This window comes from Ambystoma mexicanum, chromosome 1q, assembly GCF_040938575.1.
Source record: "Ambystoma mexicanum isolate Mex_15411 chromosome 1q, UKY_AmexF1_1, whole genome shotgun sequence".
In the NCBI taxonomy this organism is placed as follows: Eukaryota; Metazoa; Chordata; class Amphibia; order Caudata; family Ambystomatidae; genus Ambystoma; species Ambystoma mexicanum.
Window position 1 is genome coordinate 1,331,893,145 of NC_090922.1, and position 21,467 is coordinate 1,331,914,611.

General features: G+C 45.7%; 1 protein-coding gene across 4 annotated transcripts in view; it reads left to right on the forward strand.

Annotated features, from left to right (window-relative positions):
- Positions 1 to 21,467, forward strand: part of ORC1 (origin recognition complex subunit 1) — a 323,506-nt gene that overhangs the window by 65,971 nt on the left and 236,068 nt on the right. For 3 of the 4 annotated variants that reach the window (XM_069642194.1, XM_069642195.1, XM_069642197.1), the window contains exon 8: positions 20,022 to 20,126. The exons of the other annotated variant lie outside the window; for it this stretch is intronic. In XM_069642194.1, the coding sequence (XP_069498295.1) occupies positions 20,022 to 20,126 (105 nt within the window). The remainder of the gene's footprint in view (positions 1 to 20,021; positions 20,127 to 21,467) is intronic. 4 annotated transcript variants of the gene reach the window in all.

Here is a 21,467-nt window from a genome sequence, read left to right on the forward strand (position 1 = left end):
GCTCTTGGTCATAGGGTTCACTCCAAGGGACACTCAGGATACACAGGCCAGGTACGTATAGTGGTTACTTTATTAGGGTTCTTCTGTTACAAGGATCAGATGTCATCAAGTCATTAGGAGATAAAGAGGAAAGGGACAAGTAGCCCACTGGCTCCCACCACCCAGGCTCACATAATGTAACTGCCTGGGTTAGAACCCATTCAACCCCAAACATTCTAATCTCACACTCCAGACTCACAGCCTACATTCTGATGGTGACATCAATCCTGGCTCAGCACACATGCAAGTATAAGAGCCAACCCTAACACCTCCTTTCCTACAACAAACAAACACACCTCAAACACACACTTAGAGAAAGCAACCCTAACACCTCCTCCTCTTGCATAAAGAACAACACACACTTTCACCACAGCAAGACACACCTCACTCTCAGCAGAGTTCCGCTAACCCCAGAGATTGAACAAACAGGCGTAACTAACATCCTATGACAGTCCCAGCCGCCACAACTAACATTCCTAACCAATCAAAACATCACAAATCGCCTTCCGTTCCCGCCTGCCACAAAGGAACCTCGAACTGCCACTTTCGAGCACTAACCGCCCACCTCGGCAAACAAACCGCAACACTACCAAGACCAACCAAACACAAAGCTCCTTCCGTTCCTCTCTGCCACAAAGGAACCTCGGACTGCCACTTCCGAGTACTAACTCCCAAAACCGGGAAAAACCAGGTACTGTCATAACTGCACAAGATACTTACTAACAACCCAACAATCTACCTGGGTCACCAAGAAACCACAGTCACACTTCATGCCGCTGTCAAATCCATTCCAAAATTCAAGCAACACAGCCACACCTAATCACCAGTCACTCACCTCATCACACCAATAAAGAAACGCAACCAGCTGTCACTAAACAAACACAACAAAACCCAGCTGCAAATGTTGGCCTGACATTTGAGCCCTTCTGAACAATTCAAAACACCCCCATAGTGACCACAGCCGAAGATGAAACGTTGCCAAGGTTCTGAGATTGACCAAGAGGAATTCAATGACAATCCCAGAAACCACCAAAAACTTCACAAAGAAAAAAACACAAGATACAATATCACTTACATCTTAAGAATTTCAAACGAAACCCCTGGACCTTACCTACTCCATAAGGTCACCAAAAACAACATCTAAGCTTCATATAGCTTCGGGCACTAGTGCTATGCTAGATGCCTCTGGGCTCCGCAGAATCACAACCCAAAACAACATAAAAGCTTCTCAAAGCTTCACGTGAACTCCGCATAGCAATCACCACAACATAAAAACTTTGCAAAGCTTCTGGTACTAGTCTCCTACTAGATACATCAGGACCCCGCAGAGTCACTAACCAGAAACAACATCAAAGCTTCGCAAAGCTTCTGGTACTAGTCTCCTACTAAGCTTCTGGTACTAGTCTCCTACTAGATACCACTGAACCCCGCAGAGTCACTAACCAAAACCCATCAAAACTCCTACAAGTTTCTTGACCACTTCTTGGTCATGCACAACCTCTAAAATCTCTTACAAAACCCGCAGGGTTCCTTGACTAACCACATGGGCCACACTCACACTACAACACTACCAACTCCACAGAGTTCTTTGACCACTCCCTGGTCATGTACTAACTTGACCCAGAACACTCACATACTCCTCCAATACATACATCAGACGCAAGGTACACGGTGTACAAACACCCCCACATGGAATGTTAATGGCCAAGCAGCGCTGTAGTCGCTGTAGCAGTCTTCATGGGTTGCACATCCATACACACACTAACAAAACATAACCTCCAATGCCTCAAAACTGGTTATACTAAGAATTGTTTGACATATATATAATCACATTATGAATTGCAAATCTCTTTTCCTAAAAGTTCATGTTGCCAGTACGCGGGCAACTCTGAATGCCTCAAAATGATTACAACTAAACATGCGGTGTATCATGAAAATACAATAAAATGCTGCTAATAACATTGATACCTCATGGTTACATTTTCAAAAACCACGTATTATGCATTCAACAGAATTACTCTCAAGCACTACCAACACTCATGAAATCACCCATCCAAAATCTTCAATACAGTATATCACAGCGGTAACAACCATAACACGCTTCCAGCGCTGACACCATTGTTCAGGCATCAGTCCATTTCCATGAACAGCATTGAGTCAAATGCTGGATAAAAATACAAACAAACTTGGTAAGGTCCTCAGTTGATCACAGCTTGTTGGGGCCCGCCACTGTAAACATACGCTGGACAGTGCAGGCTTGTTGACGCCCACCACGTTAAACATACGCTGGACAGTGCGGGCAGACGACTTTGTTTCACTCAACATTGCTCTCTGCTACGCGGCGTCGCCGCACATAGAATGCTCCACTAGATGAGGTCAGAACACTCCTCCTCCGACAGCGTATCTAGTTTCCTCGGCACGTTGTCACGTTCCAGCAGGTGCCTTACTCTGAACTCACTCCACATCCTCCGAAACGTCACACATCACAAACACCGGCTAATTAACCCGTACCAGTTCCAGAAAACGAATGCTGTACAGCCATCATTCCACTCAATCGCCATCGCCATCACCAGGTTCAGGTCCTGTGATGTCACTATTCTCACAGAGACCACCCTAGTCGACAGGTCTCTCAGCTCCAACTGCCACTGAGCACAGCGGACCGCACAGCTCCTTAGGCACCCTTGCCTAACCAAGGTCTGCAGCAGACACCACATCATAGTACATGTCTTAGTGGCAAAAACGCTACTTCACTGGAAAAAACGCTACTTCCCACTGCAGACAGAGTTCCCTTTCTGCCTTCTCCTCGCAGGGATAACGCTACTGGGCAGCATTCAAAGTAGCACAGGTGCAGGCTCCCTGCTATTCTACTGACAGCCTCTTAGAATGCCTAGACAGCAAAGGGATGCCAAACTTCTCTGCTTGACTGTCCATAGCTCCCTTCCAGACAGCCTAATTAGACCCTGACTGGGCAGCAGCAAGTCACGAATGTCCCAACTGCCACTGAGGCAGACTGCCTCACACAGCCCTGAATGGTTGACTCAAACAGCCCTGGGTATTTCGGTTATCCTGTCTCTTTGGCAGCATCTAATGACTCCTGGACTCCTGCGGGTCACTCTCCCCTCTCCCCAGGGGTCTCCTCGGACAGGCTGTCTCTTCCAGCCCTGGGTGGTGGGCGCTAAACAGTCCATGGGGGCAGTGGGCTCTCCCTCTCTTTGCATTCACTTGTCCTCTTGCCTGCACCCCCCGCAGCAGTCTCTTCTCCTCTCTCACATGACATCACACAGGTACCTGCTTATCTTTGCTTTCATGAAGTCCACTCCAAGGTCAAGGTCCTCCTTCACCATACCTTATCCCATCCTCGTCGCCAATTGTTATGACCGGCTCTTGGTCATAGGGTTCACTCCAAGGGACACTCAGGATACACAGGCCAGGTACGTATAGTGGTTACTTTATTAGGGTTCTTCTGTTACAAGGATCAGATGTCATCAAGTCATTAGGAGATAAAGAGGAAAGGGACAAGTAGCCCACTGGCTCCCACCACCCAGGCTCACATAATGTAACTGCCTGGGTTAGAACCCATTCAACCCCAAACATTCTAATCTCACACTCCAGACTCACAGCCTACATTCTGATGGTGACATCAATCCTGGCTCAGCACACATGCAAGTATAAGAGCCAACCCTAACAGCTTCCTCATGCCATCTGGTCCGAATCATGCAGAGTAATCTGGCTCTGCGGAGTCGAACTGGCACTTGTTTTAACGGCTCGCATGATTTAGTCGCTACTTGCCTAACGCGGCATGTTGCTGTGTTCCCTTCAAGCTACAATCTTAGTGTTATCAGAATTTCTGTTATGTTACACCACATTTGTGGTCATGACAACATTTCAATTTTTTTTATCTGACACATCTCTGTTAAAAAAACGAATTGGTCTCGAAACAAGTGGTAATTATGTATTTCAAAACCAGATTCTCAGCCCCTAATTGCACATCACTGATTCTAACGTTGACAAATCTCACACAAGTATTGGATTTCAAAAATAGGATTAAAAAAAAAAAAAAAACTGGCTATATCCATACATACTTTCCCCTTGGTGTTTTCACAGGTTTATTGTGGATAAGTACAACATAATATGTAATTTCTTCCAACAATCGATTGTTCAATCAGCATATATTGCTCTGGTCTATAACCCGCCCATATGGGTTCCAGTAATGACTGCATAAATGGACCCCACTCAGTTTTGGTATTCAGGCCTTTTTTTGGTTCCATGTGAATGTTCCTGCAAAAATGTCGCCATACAAGAATCCCTGCAAACCTCACTTTTTTTAAACATTTTTTTTTTTTTAATGGAGTGGGATACCCTGTTCCCATTTACAACGAATGCTGTCCCATCTTGTTCATCCTCTGACAAACTGGCCTGTCGCCTGCTCCAAAGGCAATACCGACTCTCTGTTCGCACTAAGAAGAGAGCCCACATTCAAGCCCGTGTCTCTGCGGCATCTAACACCCCTCCTCTTGCCTCCCAGGCTCTCTGAAATGCTCTTGCCTCGCACTTGATTTAAAAAACCAGGACATTCTGTCCACCCTCTCCTCTCCTGCCCCCCCTCATTCCCTCTGTCTGTGCTTGCAGACCCCCCTTTAAACACCGCCCCACCGTCCTTCTCTTCCTTTCCTATTTTCTCCCGACGAGGTCGCTAGACAAGTCCGATCTATGAAAGCCTCGTCAAAACAGGATCATCCCTGTTCCTCTAAAACTGTCAAGAACCACATTGACACCCTCGCTCCAGGCCCTTGCCGATTTTTGCAACCACACCTTTGCCTCAGGATCTTTCCCCTCCTCTCTGAAGCACTCCCTAATGCATCCTCTTCTCAAGAAACCCACAGCTGATCCTTCCTGTCCGGCTAACTATCGCCCAATTTCCATTACCCCCTTTCTGGGAAAACTCCTGGTAAAGCTGACCATCTCTCAGCTTAACCTTCATTCAGATTCGGTTGGCTGTCTCCATGACCACCAGTCTGGCCTCAGAGCGGCCAGAAGCACGGAAACTGCTCTCCTGAATATCCGTAAAGATCTGCTCTCCAACCTGGACTCCAACATTCCCTCTGTCCTCATCCTTCTTGATCTCTCTTCTGCTTTTGACACGGTCAACCACACCATCCTGCTCAACCGTCTCTGTGATAACCTGGGCATCACTGGTCAGGCTCTAGCCTGGCTGACCTCTTTCCTCTCTGATCGACGCTCCCAGGTCCAACTGGGGTCCTTCCTATCATCTATCTTCCTCTCTACCTGTGGGGTTCCCCAGGGGTCTAACCTCTCCCCCTGGCTCTTCAACCCAAACTTGGCAACTCTCGCCCACTTCATTGCCATTTTCTGCTCAATTTTCCAGTGCTACGCTGATGACACTCGGCTCACATTCCGGCTGCTCTCGGCCACCTCCTCTCCCTCTCTCATCTCCGACTGCCTTACTGCCATTCAAGATTGGTGTGCCGCCAATGAACTTTGTCTGAATGCCAGCAAGGCTGAGATCCTCCTCATCGGCACACCATCTCCATCCTTCTCCCTCACCCTATGGCCGGCCTCCCTTGGCCCCCCTCGTACTCCTACCTGCGAGGCGAAGAACCTCAGGGTCATCTTTGACTCCACACGCTCCTTCTCCGCCCATATCTCTGAGGTCTCTAAAGTCCAACTTCCTACTGCACCTCCTCAGAGGTACTCTGCCTATCCTCTCCTGCCCTCAGAAGCTCACTGTCTCCCAAGCTCTGGTTCTCTCTAGGTTGGACTATTGTAACAGCCTCTTTCTAAATCTACTTGCCTCTACTCTCCGCCCTCTGCAACTTATCCAGAACAGGACTGCAAGACTTGTCCCGGGCCTCAAGCCCTGGGATCGTATCTCTCCAGCTCTGACATCTCTCCATTGGCTCCCAGTGGATGCAAGGATTACATTCAAAACCCTCTACATTGTCCACAAGGCTTTCTGGGGCCTGGGTCCAAAATACCTTCAGCTATCCCTCTGCAAATACCTCCTCTCTCGAGCTCTTCACTCCTCTACCTCTAACTCCCTCCGGGTCAATCGTGTTTCAAAGAAACGAGCTGGGGGTAGATCTCTATCTTCGGCTGGGGCCTCCCTCTGGAACAGCCTCCCTGCCAATCTAAAACCTGAGGAGAACCATCTCCGGTTCCGGAAGAACCTCAAGACCTTCCTCTTTGCTTCCACCTTCGCTCCCCCTCTCCCCTGCTGATCTGCTCTCTTGGCACTGTGCGCCTGACCAACCTCTGTCCCATGGGCTCAGGTACCTGCTCACCCTGCCACGCTCCTGGCCACTCCTTGCACTGGGGCCTTACCAAGTCTGCTGCTTTAAACACAGCACTTGCCACTTGCTGGCTGCACTACCACTGTTTATTGCCCCCATTTTCTATTTATTTTTATTTATTATGTATCTGCTCTCCTCTGCTGCGCACCTTCCACTCTCCCCCTTCCATGCACTTTTTCCCTTTCCTGTTCCCATGCACTTGCGTTTTCTCAATGTCACTGGCCTAGTAAGATCGTCATCGTGTTGTGTTCTCCCCTCTTCCCCTGCCTAGTCGCGCTCTGAAACACTTGTGTACGAGTGCGATACAAATAAAATATGATATCATATAATGTCGCCTATGCAGTTTCCCGGAGACTATATGTATGGCGACATTTTAGATGGGGACAATATTACCTGATACTGAGTCCAGTCTAAAAATCAATTTTTTTAGATTTTTCTCAAAATTAGGTCTGTCCCCTCCTCTTATTGGCACTTGGATGGTTTGTATCACGACCCAAAATATTTCTTATGGTTGTCTCGTTAAAGTGTGATACTCGGTTTATCCTCGATTTTATTCTTTATGCATGATCTATGTTCGTAGATTCTTCATCCGATCTGTCGTTTCATCTTGCCCACATAGCTGAGGTTCCAGGTGCATTTAATAACATAAATGGCCCATTCATCTTTACAATTTATAAATGACTTGATGCCATTTTAACCCATATCAATTGACACATTTTATGTCTTTTGTCAGAGAAAAGACTGAGCATTTACCACATCTAAAGTGACCTACTACTGGGGGGAGATGCCACAATGTCTTTGGCTGTCTTTTTCTTTTCCTATCCTCGTAGGTGTGTACCAATGAGTCTTTTAGATTGCATTCGTCGTTTAAAGGCAAATCTTTCTGCAGATGGAAATTGGGTGTTTGCACAATTTGCCAAAGCTTTAGGATGAGTTTTCAGAGTCCATTACTTATCGGACTGAATGTAGTCACGCAAGTGATTTTGTCAAGTTTATTTTTAGCATGCGAAGTGAGGCACTTCCGTGGGGTGTGATATGCTCTCTTAGGTGCTAATCTTACTATTTTAGTCAGATAACCACGTTCTCTAAGGCGTGTCTGGAGGTCTTTACTGTGTTTTTCAAATTCTACAGCTTTCGTACAGTTTCTGTGCACTCTTGAAAATTGGCCAATTGGAGGATTGTTTTTCTGTGTTAGAGGATGGAAACTGTCATATTGAAGAAGTGTGTTCTTATCGGTAGGTCTCCTGAACAGTGTTGTAATTAAGCTTCCTGCTTCTGATCTTTCAATTAACAAGTCAAGGAAAGCCATTTTTTTTATGATCATAGATCATTGTGAAGGTAGTGTAAGGATCTTGTCCATTCAACCAAGGTAGGAAAGAGACTAGTTGTGTTTGCGTGCTCTTCCAAATTAGAAATACATAGTCTATATAGCGATACCACCTGCCAATCATCTCACCAAATGGTTTGTCAGCACTGTAAATGGGCTTCTGTTCTAAATGATTGATTATAAAGATTAGCTACATCTGGTGTAAACGCCACACCAATGCTTTTGCCATGCCGTTCGTTATAGAATTGACCCTCAAAGAGGAAGTTCTCAGTGAGGGCAATTCTAATGCATTCTCTGACAAATTGTGTGGGGTCTCGGTCAAGTGTTTCAACCCTCTCGTCTGAATATTCCTCCAGTGCCATTATACTTTGCATTTCTGGACGGCTGGTGTACAAAGACTCCACGTGTGAACAGACAAGGAGATTGTTTGTACCAATCTCTACTGACAAAATGTTAATCATAGTGGTAGTGTCTGTCCTTTATGATCAAATTTATCTCACAAATGGTCTTAAAAAAAACATCTGATTATATGGACAGAGGTTCTATGACAGACCCTTTTGCAGAGACAAACGGTCTGCCTGGTGCGATGTAACTATTTTTATGGATTTATTAAAGAAGGTAAAATGCTGGAATCGTCGGGCTGGACCTTTTTTTGGAAAAGTTTGTTCATCTGCATCAATCCAGCCCTGAAGCAAAGCATGTGCCGTCAGGTTGGCTATTTCGACATTCAGTTGGGTCACTGTCCAATTTCCTATTAAAAAGATGGTTTTCCAGTTGCTTTGGGGCTTCTGTTTTGTATGCCTTTCTAGACCATAGAACTATCCCTCCTCCTCCTTTGTCGGCTGGTTTTATTAGACAGAGGGGATTGTTCTGTAAGCCTATTAAGATGAAAGAGAGGCCTTAAGTCAGATATGCAAGCCATGCTATTGCGTTAGTATTCGGTCCAGTGATGGAGAAATGAATTTAAATGTGGAAGCAAAAAACTCTTGCTACCCCAGTGCTCCTTTGGCCTTTTTTGGTCTCCAGCAGCGTTCTCTACTAAGGCCTGTTTTAGGCTCACCACAAGCCTCTCTAGTACTGCAATGTCTACCAATCGCCTTCCTAGTGTTCATCTCGCTTTGAGGTATACAGCCAGAGCCCAGTAATGCTGATGCTAGATGACGCTTATTTCCCCCCCCCCCCCCAGATCCCTCCCCCACGCACCATCTCCTGCACTGAAAGGAAGTACTGGTAAATGCCCACTGTAGGCAGTTGTTTGGGGGGGTAGGGAGGTTTTATCGCAGGAGAATTAAACACATTTTATTGTATTTCTTTCAACACATATTGCCCCACATATATTTGGGGGGTGGGGTTTAGGGAAATTAATGTGAGGGTGCTATCGAGGAGGGGCTGCTCAGGGTCTCCCCCCCCCCCCCCCCACCCCCGCATAGATTTGCTGCAAAATCTACAAAAAAAAGAATTTGATGAAGGCAACATATGACCCCAAGAATCTCAAAAGATTAGATCTGACCGAAAGACAGTTGCTCGCTCTTTCTCAGTGGGCCAAAGAGTATTAGTCCTTTTACCCATCTCAGTCCAGAACATTGTATCAAAATGGAATGGCACATGTGCAATCATTGAGACAAATGGCCCCTATAACTGCATCGTTTCTCAACCCGATTGGAGGCAGAAAACTCTAATGGACCATGTCAATTTATTGAAAGAGTGGAGAGAGGACCCCACTGAAAGCTCTTCAATAACTATGGACAGATTGCTGGCTAAGGTAGGTCAGGATAATGCTCTGGTCTCTTCTGAATTAACTATAGAACAGAGGGGCGCTAAGGACCTTTTACAGCTGTTACCTGACCTCTTTAGTGATGAGCCCAACTGTGTTTAAAAAAAAAAAAAAAAGAAAAAAAAAATGTTGTTAATGCATTTAGAACTCCACAAGGGAAAGTAGTGATTTTAAAGCCCTATAGGTTTCTTGAAACCCAGAAGGAAATAATTCTCAGGGAAGAGGAAAATATGCTAGACTCAAGACATCGTAGAGCCTTCGGAAAGTCATTGGTCATCGTCATTAGTCCTGGTAGCAAAACCTGATCGGTAGTGAAGGTTCATCGATTTTAGGAAGTTAAATACCCAATTTGACAACTGTTCCATGCCTAGGATCGATTATTTGATCAACAAGTTGTGAAAGGCACGATTCGTCGCCACAATCGATCTAATGAAGGGCTATTGGCAGGTTCTATTGAACACTGCTAGTAAGGAGAAAACGTATTTTTCCACTCCTCAGGATTGTTCCAATTTAAGGTGTTGACTTTAGGGTTACACAGGGCCCCCGCTACTTTACAAAGATTTATGGATCGAGCGTTGCAACCCTTTTCCCATTTTTGTGGCACATACCTTAATTACCTCCTCATTCATAGTGAGACCTGGGAAGAACATCTTTTTTACCTGTACCTGTATGAAATCGTCAGGGGTGGGGAGGGGCCTATGAAAGGCAGGCTCGACAGAAAATAAGTGTAATCTGGCACAATCAGTGGTCAAGTACTTTGGATGGTTTGTAGGCAATGGCCTAGTACAATCAGGCAGAAAAAGTTAAACCTGTCCAACAGACTCCCCCTCCAAAATGAGAACTCTGCGCTTTGTGTTTTAAGGGACACTACCTTAGAATAATTCCCAATTACTCCACCATCACATCTAGCTTAAACAATAAGCTCAAAAACACGGAACCATAAAAACTAAGATGGGAGAGACAGTTTTAACAACCTCAATTGGAAACCAAACCTTTGGTATAATCTTGTACTACACAGTTTTGGTAGCGTGCTGAGCAGCCAGGCTTATCTCCAGAGGGGTCAATGTGAGCTGTAGGGGAGTTGCCCAGAGATTCACAGTGACAAGTATTCAAATAAACTTGCACACAAGGTTTCTTGAATAAACAATTAATTTATTTTATCAGTCAGTTAGAGTAAGTCTTCTTCAGAAGGGAGCAATATGAAAAGTAACACAAATACACTTCAATACTGTAAAGACACTTTTGGGATGGCCCACGGACACAACCTACACCCTCAGGTGACTTCCATAGCTAGGGTGCTGGGGACATTCATATATTACTGCTTGCATTTAGAATACTCTTAGGAGATGGTTAAAGGAAAGGGTTATTTGAACAAGAGACCACATATATTCTTAAGCAGGCAAATACTTTTGGACCCCCCAAGGAGAGTCATTCAGTACAATAGGCTAAGCCAAAGTCAATGGGCAAATGTGTTCTGTAGGATGCAGCACTTCTGGAAGGTAAGTAGAAAAGTCTTTGCACAATGTTTTAGAAGTCTTTGAAGAAAAGCAGAATCAAATGCAGGGTCACAAGCTGATTAGACTTGTGAGTAGTAGAAGATGCAAGCAACTCTACATTAAGAGGTAAGTTCTCTCAGACTTTTTACAGTACCTTTGTATTGAAGAAAAAGTGCAGCAGAGGACTTCTGTTCCTGAGCAGCTCTGCAGATCTCGCTGTTCCTGGGCCTTATTCGTGGGGACAAGAGGGTGGACTTCTGGAGGCTCCTGCACTGTAATTGGACGGTCACCGCTCCCAACTGGCAATATTTCCAACATGTGGCACTTCTGTTTTTCTGCTCCTCGCGACTACCCCAAATGGCAACACTGCGGTTCCCGGCTGTCGAGGTGAACTTTCCTTGCTTCTGGGGTCCCGCACTCTGTGGAAGGGGCTCAGGCTCGGTCAGTCCTGCTTCCTGGGAGTCCGGAGGATTTTCCTGGAGCTCTAGGCCAGCTTAAAAGCAACGCTTACAATCTGGTGTTCCTCTCCCTCGCTATACGGTTTCCAGCAGCAACTCTGTGGCAATTCAACCAGCTGCGAGATGGATGTCCATGTGGCATACTTTGGAGTTGATTGGTCCCACCAAGTCAAGGGGAGAAGTTGTCCTTGCAGGGGCTTCTGTCGATACGAATTTGGAGTTTCAGCACAGCAGCAGGGTTTCACCGGGCAAACTAACGGTCCAGGTGTTGCAGCAGGCGGCATCTTCAATTACTTCTTTGGTTTCTTCGTCCAGTGGCCGACTCTGCCTTCCAAGCCAAAAGTCTCGCCTTTTATTCAGTTCTCTCCCATTCAATCCAGCCTAGCTGTCAGTCACCCCGCAGGGTTGCTGTCCTTGCCGTACAGTCAGCCGGCCAATCACCACAGAGTGCATTTGGGTCTGCTAGGAGACTAAACAAAGGGAGTTGCGGGCACCTCCTCCTGCCTACCCCAGACACCCTGGAGCCAGAGGCTGGCTTCACTCGTGAATCCCGCCAAAGGCAAAGCGAACAATGGGACCAAACCTGGTTTGGCGCGCAGAGTAAATCTCAAGAAGGACCTTTCCACAAAGAAATGGCAAAAGACCGGGCCATTTTGACAAAAATGGCACCCTTGGGTGATTTAATTGTAACCGCGATCGCAGCCCGCGGTAAATGCACACCACGGTAGTTAAAACGAAACCACTGCCACCAGCCATTCAGTGAGAAAACGGTGACATCAAAAATGTTACAGGAGAAGCTAGACAAAGGGGATACTAGGTAACCCCTCCAGCACCCTATTGTCAGTGTGTGCTGGGTCTAGAAAGTTACAAATGTAAGTAAAGTCAATTTCACCTTACTGCTCTTGGAAACAGTAGTTTATCCAAGAGAAGGTATTTAAACCTTTATGAAATCTGAAAGACTTCCCTGTGCCACTGCACTGAAGGTGCTGTGTGACAAAATGTAAAAGATGATGCCTATGGAGTTTGTCAGACTCCACAACCAAAAGAAACGTAGAGTTCAAAATCACATTAAAATACACGAGAGAGTGAGGGGAAAAAAGGGGCCTCATTCTCTCCAGGTTAAAAAAAATCAAGTCCTCAAAATCCAGCGAAGCTGCTGGGGGTCTCTAAGGCGGAGGGAATTGGCACATTTCTGAGAATTCTCCTTAACAGCCATCCTATGTAGTGAACCTGTTCTTAAAGTCCCTGACTTTAATAAGGAATTTGTCCAACAGACAGACTTCTCCAAGGTGGGCCTGGGTGCTGGTCTCTCTCAGGAATACGACTGCATGGAACATCCCGTCTTGTACATCAGCCGTAAGTTGTTTCTTAGAGAATAGAACTATGCCACAATTGAATTGGAGGCTTTAGCCATTAAATGGCAGGTTACATATTTTAAAATACTATTTAACCAGTTGGATGTTCTGACTAGTAACTGACCATTCCACACGTTTATGGTTAAGTTTTAGGAAGGATTCAAATGCTTGCATTATGCGATGGTTCCTTGACCTGTAGCACTATTGTTTCACTGTCAAGCATAGAAAAGGGAATGAGTAAGGGAATGTCGATTTCCTCAGCAGATCCCTGATCGGTGAAGGTGAAGCCAAAAGCCTATGGTAAAGGGTATGTGACGTATCGAGGGATTCAGCCCCTTTCCTCAAGGGGGTGGAGCCCCTTTCTGTGAGGCTATGGAGGTGAGCCAGTTACGCAACGTTTCCCCCTAGGGGTTGGCGGTTTGTAATACCTCAGACTCGCCTCTAGGGATTCCCTATCCAATGAGGAACTCCCTTTTCATTATCCCCCAAATACCCAATATAGTCCTATCAATTGACAGACACCAATACTACTCTTACACATGCTATTGTTTGTCAATCACTGAGGCAAAGAAATGGAGTTATGAAGAACACAACTCCAACACAAAGGAACGGTTATTCTGAGAAGCTGGGGAAGCCCCACCATTGCGTGATGAAAGTGGGAGGTCCACTAGAACCATGAAGAGAGACCTGGGAGTTTCGAACCGGCTGACTGATGGAATCCGATAACTCGGGGAGAGCGCTGATTTGCGTGTTGGCAAACTGTACGAGAAACCCAGTGCTCGGAGTACACGACCTTAAGAACAGCCGACAGGAGTGTCCAAAGGCTGGTAGTTCCAGGAGGGACTTTTGAACAGGGATGACTGAGAGCCCGAACGTTGACATGCCGAGAGAAAAGCAAGCCACCCGCAGACCTCAATAGGTCTGCCAACCTGAAGTGAATCTCAGGGGGCAACAGAGTGTGAGAGATGGTGGGCAGTAGGGGGGGGATACAGAAAAACCCTGATGGTGCCAATACTAAATTCAGACACTGGAGCATGCCCCCAGTATGAACGGAAGAAGGCGGAGAAGCTATCCACTGCGAACTGAAGCATGGAAGAACGCTGTCCCAGTGATGTGCCCCATCACTTCCAAGGTAAAGGGGAGGCCGGGAGATCCGGGAAGAGGGGCCTGAAAAGTGATAGTAGTCCACAAATGCTGGAAAACCAAATATAAAGATTGGAGTAATCCTACTCGTCCCAGTGACGGGCACAATTATAAGAGTGACAATCACAGTGGGACTAATTGTACTCGTTGTTGGGGAGAATTTTCTTTTCTGTGCTGATTCCCTTCAACCTTAGAGACCCCCAGCTCTTTTGCTGTACTTGGGACTTTTTAATTTTAACCCTGGAGTGAGACCCTTTTCTCACTCTTATCATGTGTTTACCTGATTTGGATTTTGTGTTCACTGTTTTGGAGTCTGACACACTCCATAGGCATCTGCTTTTTGTATGGTGGCACATAGCGCCTTCAGTGCAGTGTCACCGAGACATTCTTTGGGTTTCTCTAAGGTTTAAATACCTTTTCTTGGGTGAACTACAGTTCCTAAGAAGAGTAAAGGGAATTCTTTTGCTAACCTTTTCTCTTTTGTAGGTACAGCACACACCATCTTATGTGGAGTGCTGTGGGGTTACTTAGTAGCCCATTATCCCACTTCTCATGTAACATTTTTTGCTACCCTCACTACTTTAAATGGCTGATGGCAGTGGTTTTACTTGTTCCTACCATTGTGCTTTTCTACCGCAGGCTCAACCTTCAGCTGCAGTACAGCACCCATGGGTGACCATTTTGTCAAAATGGCCCCTGTCTTCTTTTTTTGCCATTCTCTGTTTGAGGTCTTTCTTGGGTTTTACTCTGTGCATTGAGATTGGTTTGAGCCCTTTGTCTTGCTTTTGGCGGGCTTCAGCCCTGAAGCCCGCCCCTGGCTCCATTGTCTGGTAGGACAGGATGTGAGGGAGGGTCCCAAAAATCCCATGTTCTTTGTCTCTAGGAATGCCTGAATCAAACTAGTCCTGATTGGTTGGTTGGCTGACCTTTTAGGACAGCCATCCTGCTGTGTGATTGACAGCCTAGGCTGTGTATGAATGGGAGAAACCTGCTTAAAAGGCAAGGGTTTGGGGACTACAGGCAGTCGACCCCCTGGGAGAGACACCCGACAAACCGTGAAAGAAGCTTGCTGCATCCTCCTGGACTTTTGAATTGCCTGGTGAAGCTGTGCTGACCTCCTTTTTACCTTGACAGAGAAGCTCCGATGGAACCACTTCTCCCCCTTATTTATTTTATTTAGGTACTTCTAGAGCACCGAAAGCCTGCAGGCATTGGGCGCATATTATAAAACTGGATTACAACAAAGGCACAAAACAACCCATGCTGATATCTGTGCGATCTACTCATGGATCCCAATGTGTTTTTAGGCTCCTTCTGAAGGCCATTTGATTAGGCTCAAGTCTAAGAGCAAGAGGGAGATTATTCCATTCCCTTGCTGCCCGGGTGGGGAAGGCTCTGCCCAGCCCTGTTTGTCTATATCGTAACATTTTAAGCCTGCCCAATGCCTCTGATCTCAGGGCACGATTCGGGTGATGGCGCATGATTTATTGCCTTTAGATACTTTGGTGCCACACCAAAGAGACACTTGTGTACCAACGTTAAAGATTTGAAATGAATCTGATCTTCAATCCTAAGCCAGTGCAAGGCTATCCTGTCCTTTGAGATATGTTCACTCTTTGAGTTTCCTTTTGTTATTCTGATGGCATTGTTCTATATGACTTGGCATTTTTCCAGGCAGTTCTTAGTAGCCCCGAGCATAAGAGCGTTGCCATAATCCAAACGGGAAAGAATAAAAGTTCTTGCAATAGTTGCAGTGTGTTTTTCGCTCAAGAATGGCCGGATCGCTGAGTAGACGGACATAAGAACTGCTTTTATGCAGATAATGCACCTGGGCATCAGAACCCAGGGACGCTTCCATTACAAGTAAAATAATTTTTACCTGCCCTGTCACCTGTATGTGAATATCTTTGATGGCAAAGGACTTGTATTCAGGCCCTAATTTAGCTTGTGCTTGTTGAGTGCCAAAATCCAACTCTTGTCTTCTTACTGTTAAGGCACATCCAGTTGCTCATCCTTTTCTCAATGTTATACAGCATCGCAATTTTAGTACTATCCCTGGTGTAGTCACGGTCCAACTCAACCACTAACTGGGTATTGTCGGCGTAATTTGTAAAAAAATAAAATAAAAATAAACTCCTTCCAGTACCTCACACAGACATCTCATATACTGATTAAAAAGGAGTGGGGATAAACTCTCCCCCTGCGGTACTTCATGCTTTGAGGGCTGCCATGGAGAAATTGCCCCATTTTCCTCCCCTCCCCCCAGTGAATTTTGGCTTCCCGATCCGCCAGGAAGGATGCCAACCATGCGGCTGCTTCCTTTGAACAGTTCGCTACTTTTTCCAGGACCTGTTGGAGCAGTTGATGATCTACCAAGTTCAATGCCGCACTCAAAAAAAAAAAAAAAAAAAACCCTTGGGTTAGTGGAACCCACTAACCCCGAGGCGAACTCCGCTGGACCACCATCCCCAACTTGCTGTGCCTGTCTCCGTTGATGCGAGAGCCCAATGCCCAGGTATGAGTGTCCGTAGTCCAGTGCAACGTCTGCCGCAGAACAAATCCGGCTAGACTCTCCATGAGACTGTTTGTCCCTTATAGGTGGTAGCTTGTTGTATACTGGTACTGCTGGGAAAGGCTCATCTAGACTTCATTGGAGGATTCAGTTGTCCTCCCAATTGCTGAGAAATTGTTCTAACCTTTTTACTTCCCTAACCCTTTCCTTTCTGCAACTCAGTCTACAAAAGTGTATTGGTGTGATTATATAAATGCAAAGACTATCCTTCTGATTTAAGTCGCCTCAGGGTGTAGGAGTAGTGTTTTGAAGCTTACACTAATAAACTACAATACACCACCAATATGTTACTGAACAAGTTCTCCTCCCCTGAAGTTGGAGCAAAATGGCACTTTAGTGACTTATAAAGGGTATAAAGAAAGGCAGCCCAAATACATTCATGGGCAGGTTAAAGGGTTTCAGTTAACTATAACCAGCAATTCTTCTCAATAGGTCTGGGCCAAAGTCAATTGTTCAGAGTCTTTGTATAGGATAGCACAGTTCTGGTAGATAACGGTTAAGTCTTTGCCACGGATTTTAAAAGAATTTGGCTAGGCGAAAAGTTTGACGAATATTTAGGAAGGACAAGCCTTCAAAGAAGAGACAAGTTCCACAAACTTTCTCGATGGCCGAAAAGATTTCCGTGCGTTTGCACAGTACCTTTTCAATGAAGAGCTGTAGCTGAGGCAGTTGTTCCTGGCAGTTCGAGCAGACCTCGCTGTTCCTGAGCTTCAGTCGTGGGGACAAGGAGGACGTCGGGAGGTTCCTGCACTACCCAGTGAGGAGGCTACAAGTTTGGCTCAAACCTCTGTTTAAGGTGCGAGTACCTTTTTAAAATCCAGTTTCCTTCCCTCTGGCTATCCGGTTTTCAACAGCACTCTGATGAAAATTCGACCAGATTGGGAAGGTGTCTAGGTGGCTTGCGAGTTGGCTGTTCCCACCAAACTCAAGGGAAGAAGTTAACCTTGACGGGCTTCTCTGTCAATGGAGTTTCAGGCAATTTGGACCTGCAGCAACGGTCATCCAGGAGTTGCAGCAGTCCTCTTCCTTCAGCTCGTCTTTGATTCTTTCGTTCCAGTGGTCGACTCTGCCTTCCAAGTCCCAGAGACCTGCTTTTAAACAGTTTTCCCCCGTTCATTCCAGCCTGGCTGTCACTCACACAGCAGGGTGGCTGTCCTTACCGGCCGGACAGCAGGCCAATCACGCCAGAGTGCATTCAGGTCTCCTAGGAGACTAAGCACAGGGAGTTTCGGGCACCTCCCTCACACTCCGTCCACCAAAGACACCCAGGCACCAGAGGAGGGCTTCAGCACTGAAGTTCGCCAAAGGCCCATGAACAAAGGGACCAAACCTGGTTTGGCACGCAGAGAAAAACGCAAGAAGGTCTTTTCCTAAAAGAAATGGCAAAAAAAGATGACCGAGTCTGTTTTTACAGACCTGTCTGGGGCACCGTATTGGCTGACCCGATTTTTAGCTACTTAAAGTAGGAAAAGGTAACATTTGACTGTTAGTGTTTTGACTCGGGGGGGGGGGGGGGGGGGGGTGGGGACGGGGGCATGGATCGGGAGGAAGGGGGGGGGAAGCTAAGCAACCCCTCCAGCCTTCTATAGTAAGATGGTGTGTGCTGGGTCAGTAAATTTAAAGAGACTAGTAAAGTCAATTTAACTTTACATGCTCTGGGAGACAGTAGTCCGTCCCAGAGAAGGTATTTAAACCTTGGGAAGGCAAAAAGACATCCTTGTACCACTGCACTGAAGGTGCTGTGTGATGCACACAAAAAGATTATGCCTATGGAGTTGTCTTAAAACTCCATAACCAAAGCACACAAGTAAAACGCACATCAAAATACATGGAAGAGTGGGGGAAAACAAAGGCTCACTCTTTCCAGGTAAAAAAATCAAATCCTAGAAATCCTGGGGGTCTCAAAAGGTAAGGGAAATTAACACATTTTGAGAATTCTCCCTAACACTCGTCACAGTGAATGGCAAGCTTATAAGAAGAGTGAGAATCCTCCGGGGACGGTTTATAGTGATTCCATCGATTAAAAGCATTGAATCACTAAACCATCTAAACCAAAGTATCGAAAAAAAGCATTGAAAACCTATATTTAACATGCAAAAATGCATTTCCCTCGAAACCAATCCATCAACAATAGACATAGACTGGTTTCAATGGAAATGCACTTTTACATGTTAAAAGTAGCGTTTCAATGCTTTTTTTTTTTTGTAACTTAAAAAAAGTTACATGGAGCTGTCCAGTGCTGAAATTTCCGCACTGGGCAGCCCTTTGTAACATTTTTAACCCAAGGCCCAACCCTAGCCCATGCCCTAACCCTAATGTAATCCTTAAACTAACCTCAACCCTAACCCTATTTTAACACTTAAACTAACCCTAGCCCCAACCTAATTTAACCCCTAAACTAAACTAACCCAACCCAAACCCTTGCCCCAGCCCTGCCCTAATACTCAACATTACATGTCGATGGAACCATCGAATTTTATTCAACGAAATGGCCATTCAATGGTATGCAATTTCGATGAAAAAAATGTGATGGTTTGCCATTCAATGGTTTTTAATTCATTGGAATGACGGGATAACGTATGGATTTATCATATTGGTCCCAGTGAATGCTAAGATTAAAAGAGTCCAACAAGGGCTCAACCTTCATTGCTCAGTGAGAAAAAAGACCTAAATAAAGTTTGTCCTAGAGAACAGAGAAGTATAGTGATATACAACCGAACTTCGGGAACACAGCTAAGCAGTAGAGAAAGCCCAGAGAGAACTCTGAAGGATCAAGGGAATCATTACACAAGGGCCTGGAAGAGGAGCCCCTTGAAAGAACTGTAGGACTTGTGATGCGTTACAAGAGATGGCAAAGGACATTCTGAAATTGTATTGAAAAGAAACCAAGGAGAAGAGTCTTTCTCCTGGTCTTTTTGTTGTTTAGTAATGGTGGTAGGGTCAGCCTATGTTAGTTTTGGGACGGAGGACAGACTTTTGATTACAGACTTCACTAATGAGAATGAGCACCCTAGTTTAGTTGTTGGGTCGGGAACCCCTTAGGATAAGGAAAGTTAGGAATGTATTAATTTAAAAAAAAATAATAATAAACCTATTTGAATATGGCACCCATTAGTCTGTGTCCTTCTTCTGACACCACACTTTGCATTAGGATAGATGGTTTCACACCACTAACTAGAAGGTGAACACTGGCCCGACTGCCAGTTAAGGCTAATTAGAAGGAAAAAAAATACTTCATACTTTGACACTGGCTTCCATGGGCGGGGCTTAAGCCAATCCATATAATTGAACATAGTCGGTGTGCTACAGTATTACATGTTTTTCATTAATATTCCTATGAATTATTAACGTTACCTAGCATAAAGTTTGAGACTGCGTCAAGCATGTGTGGCTATGAAAGAAATATAAATTACTGTTTTCTTAATTTTCGCAGTGTCTGCTTTTTTGCTGTTGTGACCACAGTAAAGATACTGTTGAGCATTTTGTAATCCAGTAAAACATGGCATGTCTCTTCCAACAGTCTTAAAATATTCTGTTACTTTGTAGAGAATTAAAAGAACAGCAGGAAGAATCGGGAAAAACAGCAGATACCCCCCGGTCCCGCCGTAAATCTGCACTGATTAGTTCTCACCGTTCAAGACAACAGCTTCGGTAAGCCCCTACAAATCTCACGTTCATCCCTGCATCGTTTGATTTCTGTGTGATCAACTACTATACGTTCATAGCACCAATTAAACAAACAGCCCTCAGAAGTGCTTTTAAAAAAATTAAAAAAAACTTGCCTGCACTTCTGTGCAAGTTTGAGTTCAATGCTTGATAAAGATAGCTCAAAGAAGGGTGTGGTTTGGGCGGGTAGGGGTAGGAAGTGGGTGGTAATGGCCATAGGGGTTAGCATGGCCATTGGCAGGCAATGGGTGGATATATAACCAAACACCTACAAGCATTGTGTCCCCCCCCCTCCTATGCCATCTCTATCTAGCTGTACCCCAATGCATTTGTTTCTGCTTACAGGTAGCGCCAAAGCGCTATCTTATAGACAAAACTAAAACCCATGGCTAGGTTGCTTCTAAAACTGCAAAAAAAAGTGGGGGTTGGGAGTCTTTCTACCAGCACAAACACACAGAGCATATTAAGTAACTTTGGGTCTCACCCTAAGTTACTAGGGGAATCCAGACATGGACCCCTTGCTCACTGTTCTCCAAGAGGCACAGCTCCACCTCACTGATGCCCAACAAGGCTGAAACACGTGTATGGGGTTGCTGTTGGTACTCTTGTTCAGAGGAGAATTGCCTAGCATTTCGGTGCTGGACTGCCCCTGGCCAGGACAAAGACTGATATGCAGGGATATTTCTTATCTGTGAGAGGGACAGTGAGCTAAATCCTTGGTTGAGACTCTCCCAGGAGCCATCCACCCAAGAACAGGACAATGGGCTGTGTTCATGCTGGTAGAGTGACTCCCAGAACCCCCTTTGTTTTGCTTCTAAAATGGATTGCTCATTGGAGACCATGGGCCTCATTACAAGTCTGGCGGTATCCCTGCTGGTGCTACCGGCAGGTGGCTGCCAGACTTGTAAAATGTTACTGCGCCTGACTTCCCGGTGCCACTGGGAGATTACAAGTCCGGCAGCCTGGGAAGTCAAGTGCCGGTAAAATGTAAGTCTCCATAGAGACCCATTGGACTCTATGGGAGTGGGGACTTGGAAGCGCCGGCAACGTTGCTAACGTTGCCATCGCTTCTGCGGACTGCCTACCGTGGCTTCTGCGCCCTGCAGGGTCAGACCTGTCGGGCACAGAGGCCCCGGCAGGCAGACTACTAGTTTGCCGGTCCAGAAAAAGGGTACCGGTGAGCTTACCAGTACCCTTGTTTCTGGACCAGCAAACTTATGAGGCCCCATATCTCTTCGGCATTGTGCAGGTTTCACTGGCTACCAGAGGCTTATTGCACAGAACCTAACATGCTCTGCACTATGCATTAAGCTTTCTATGACACAG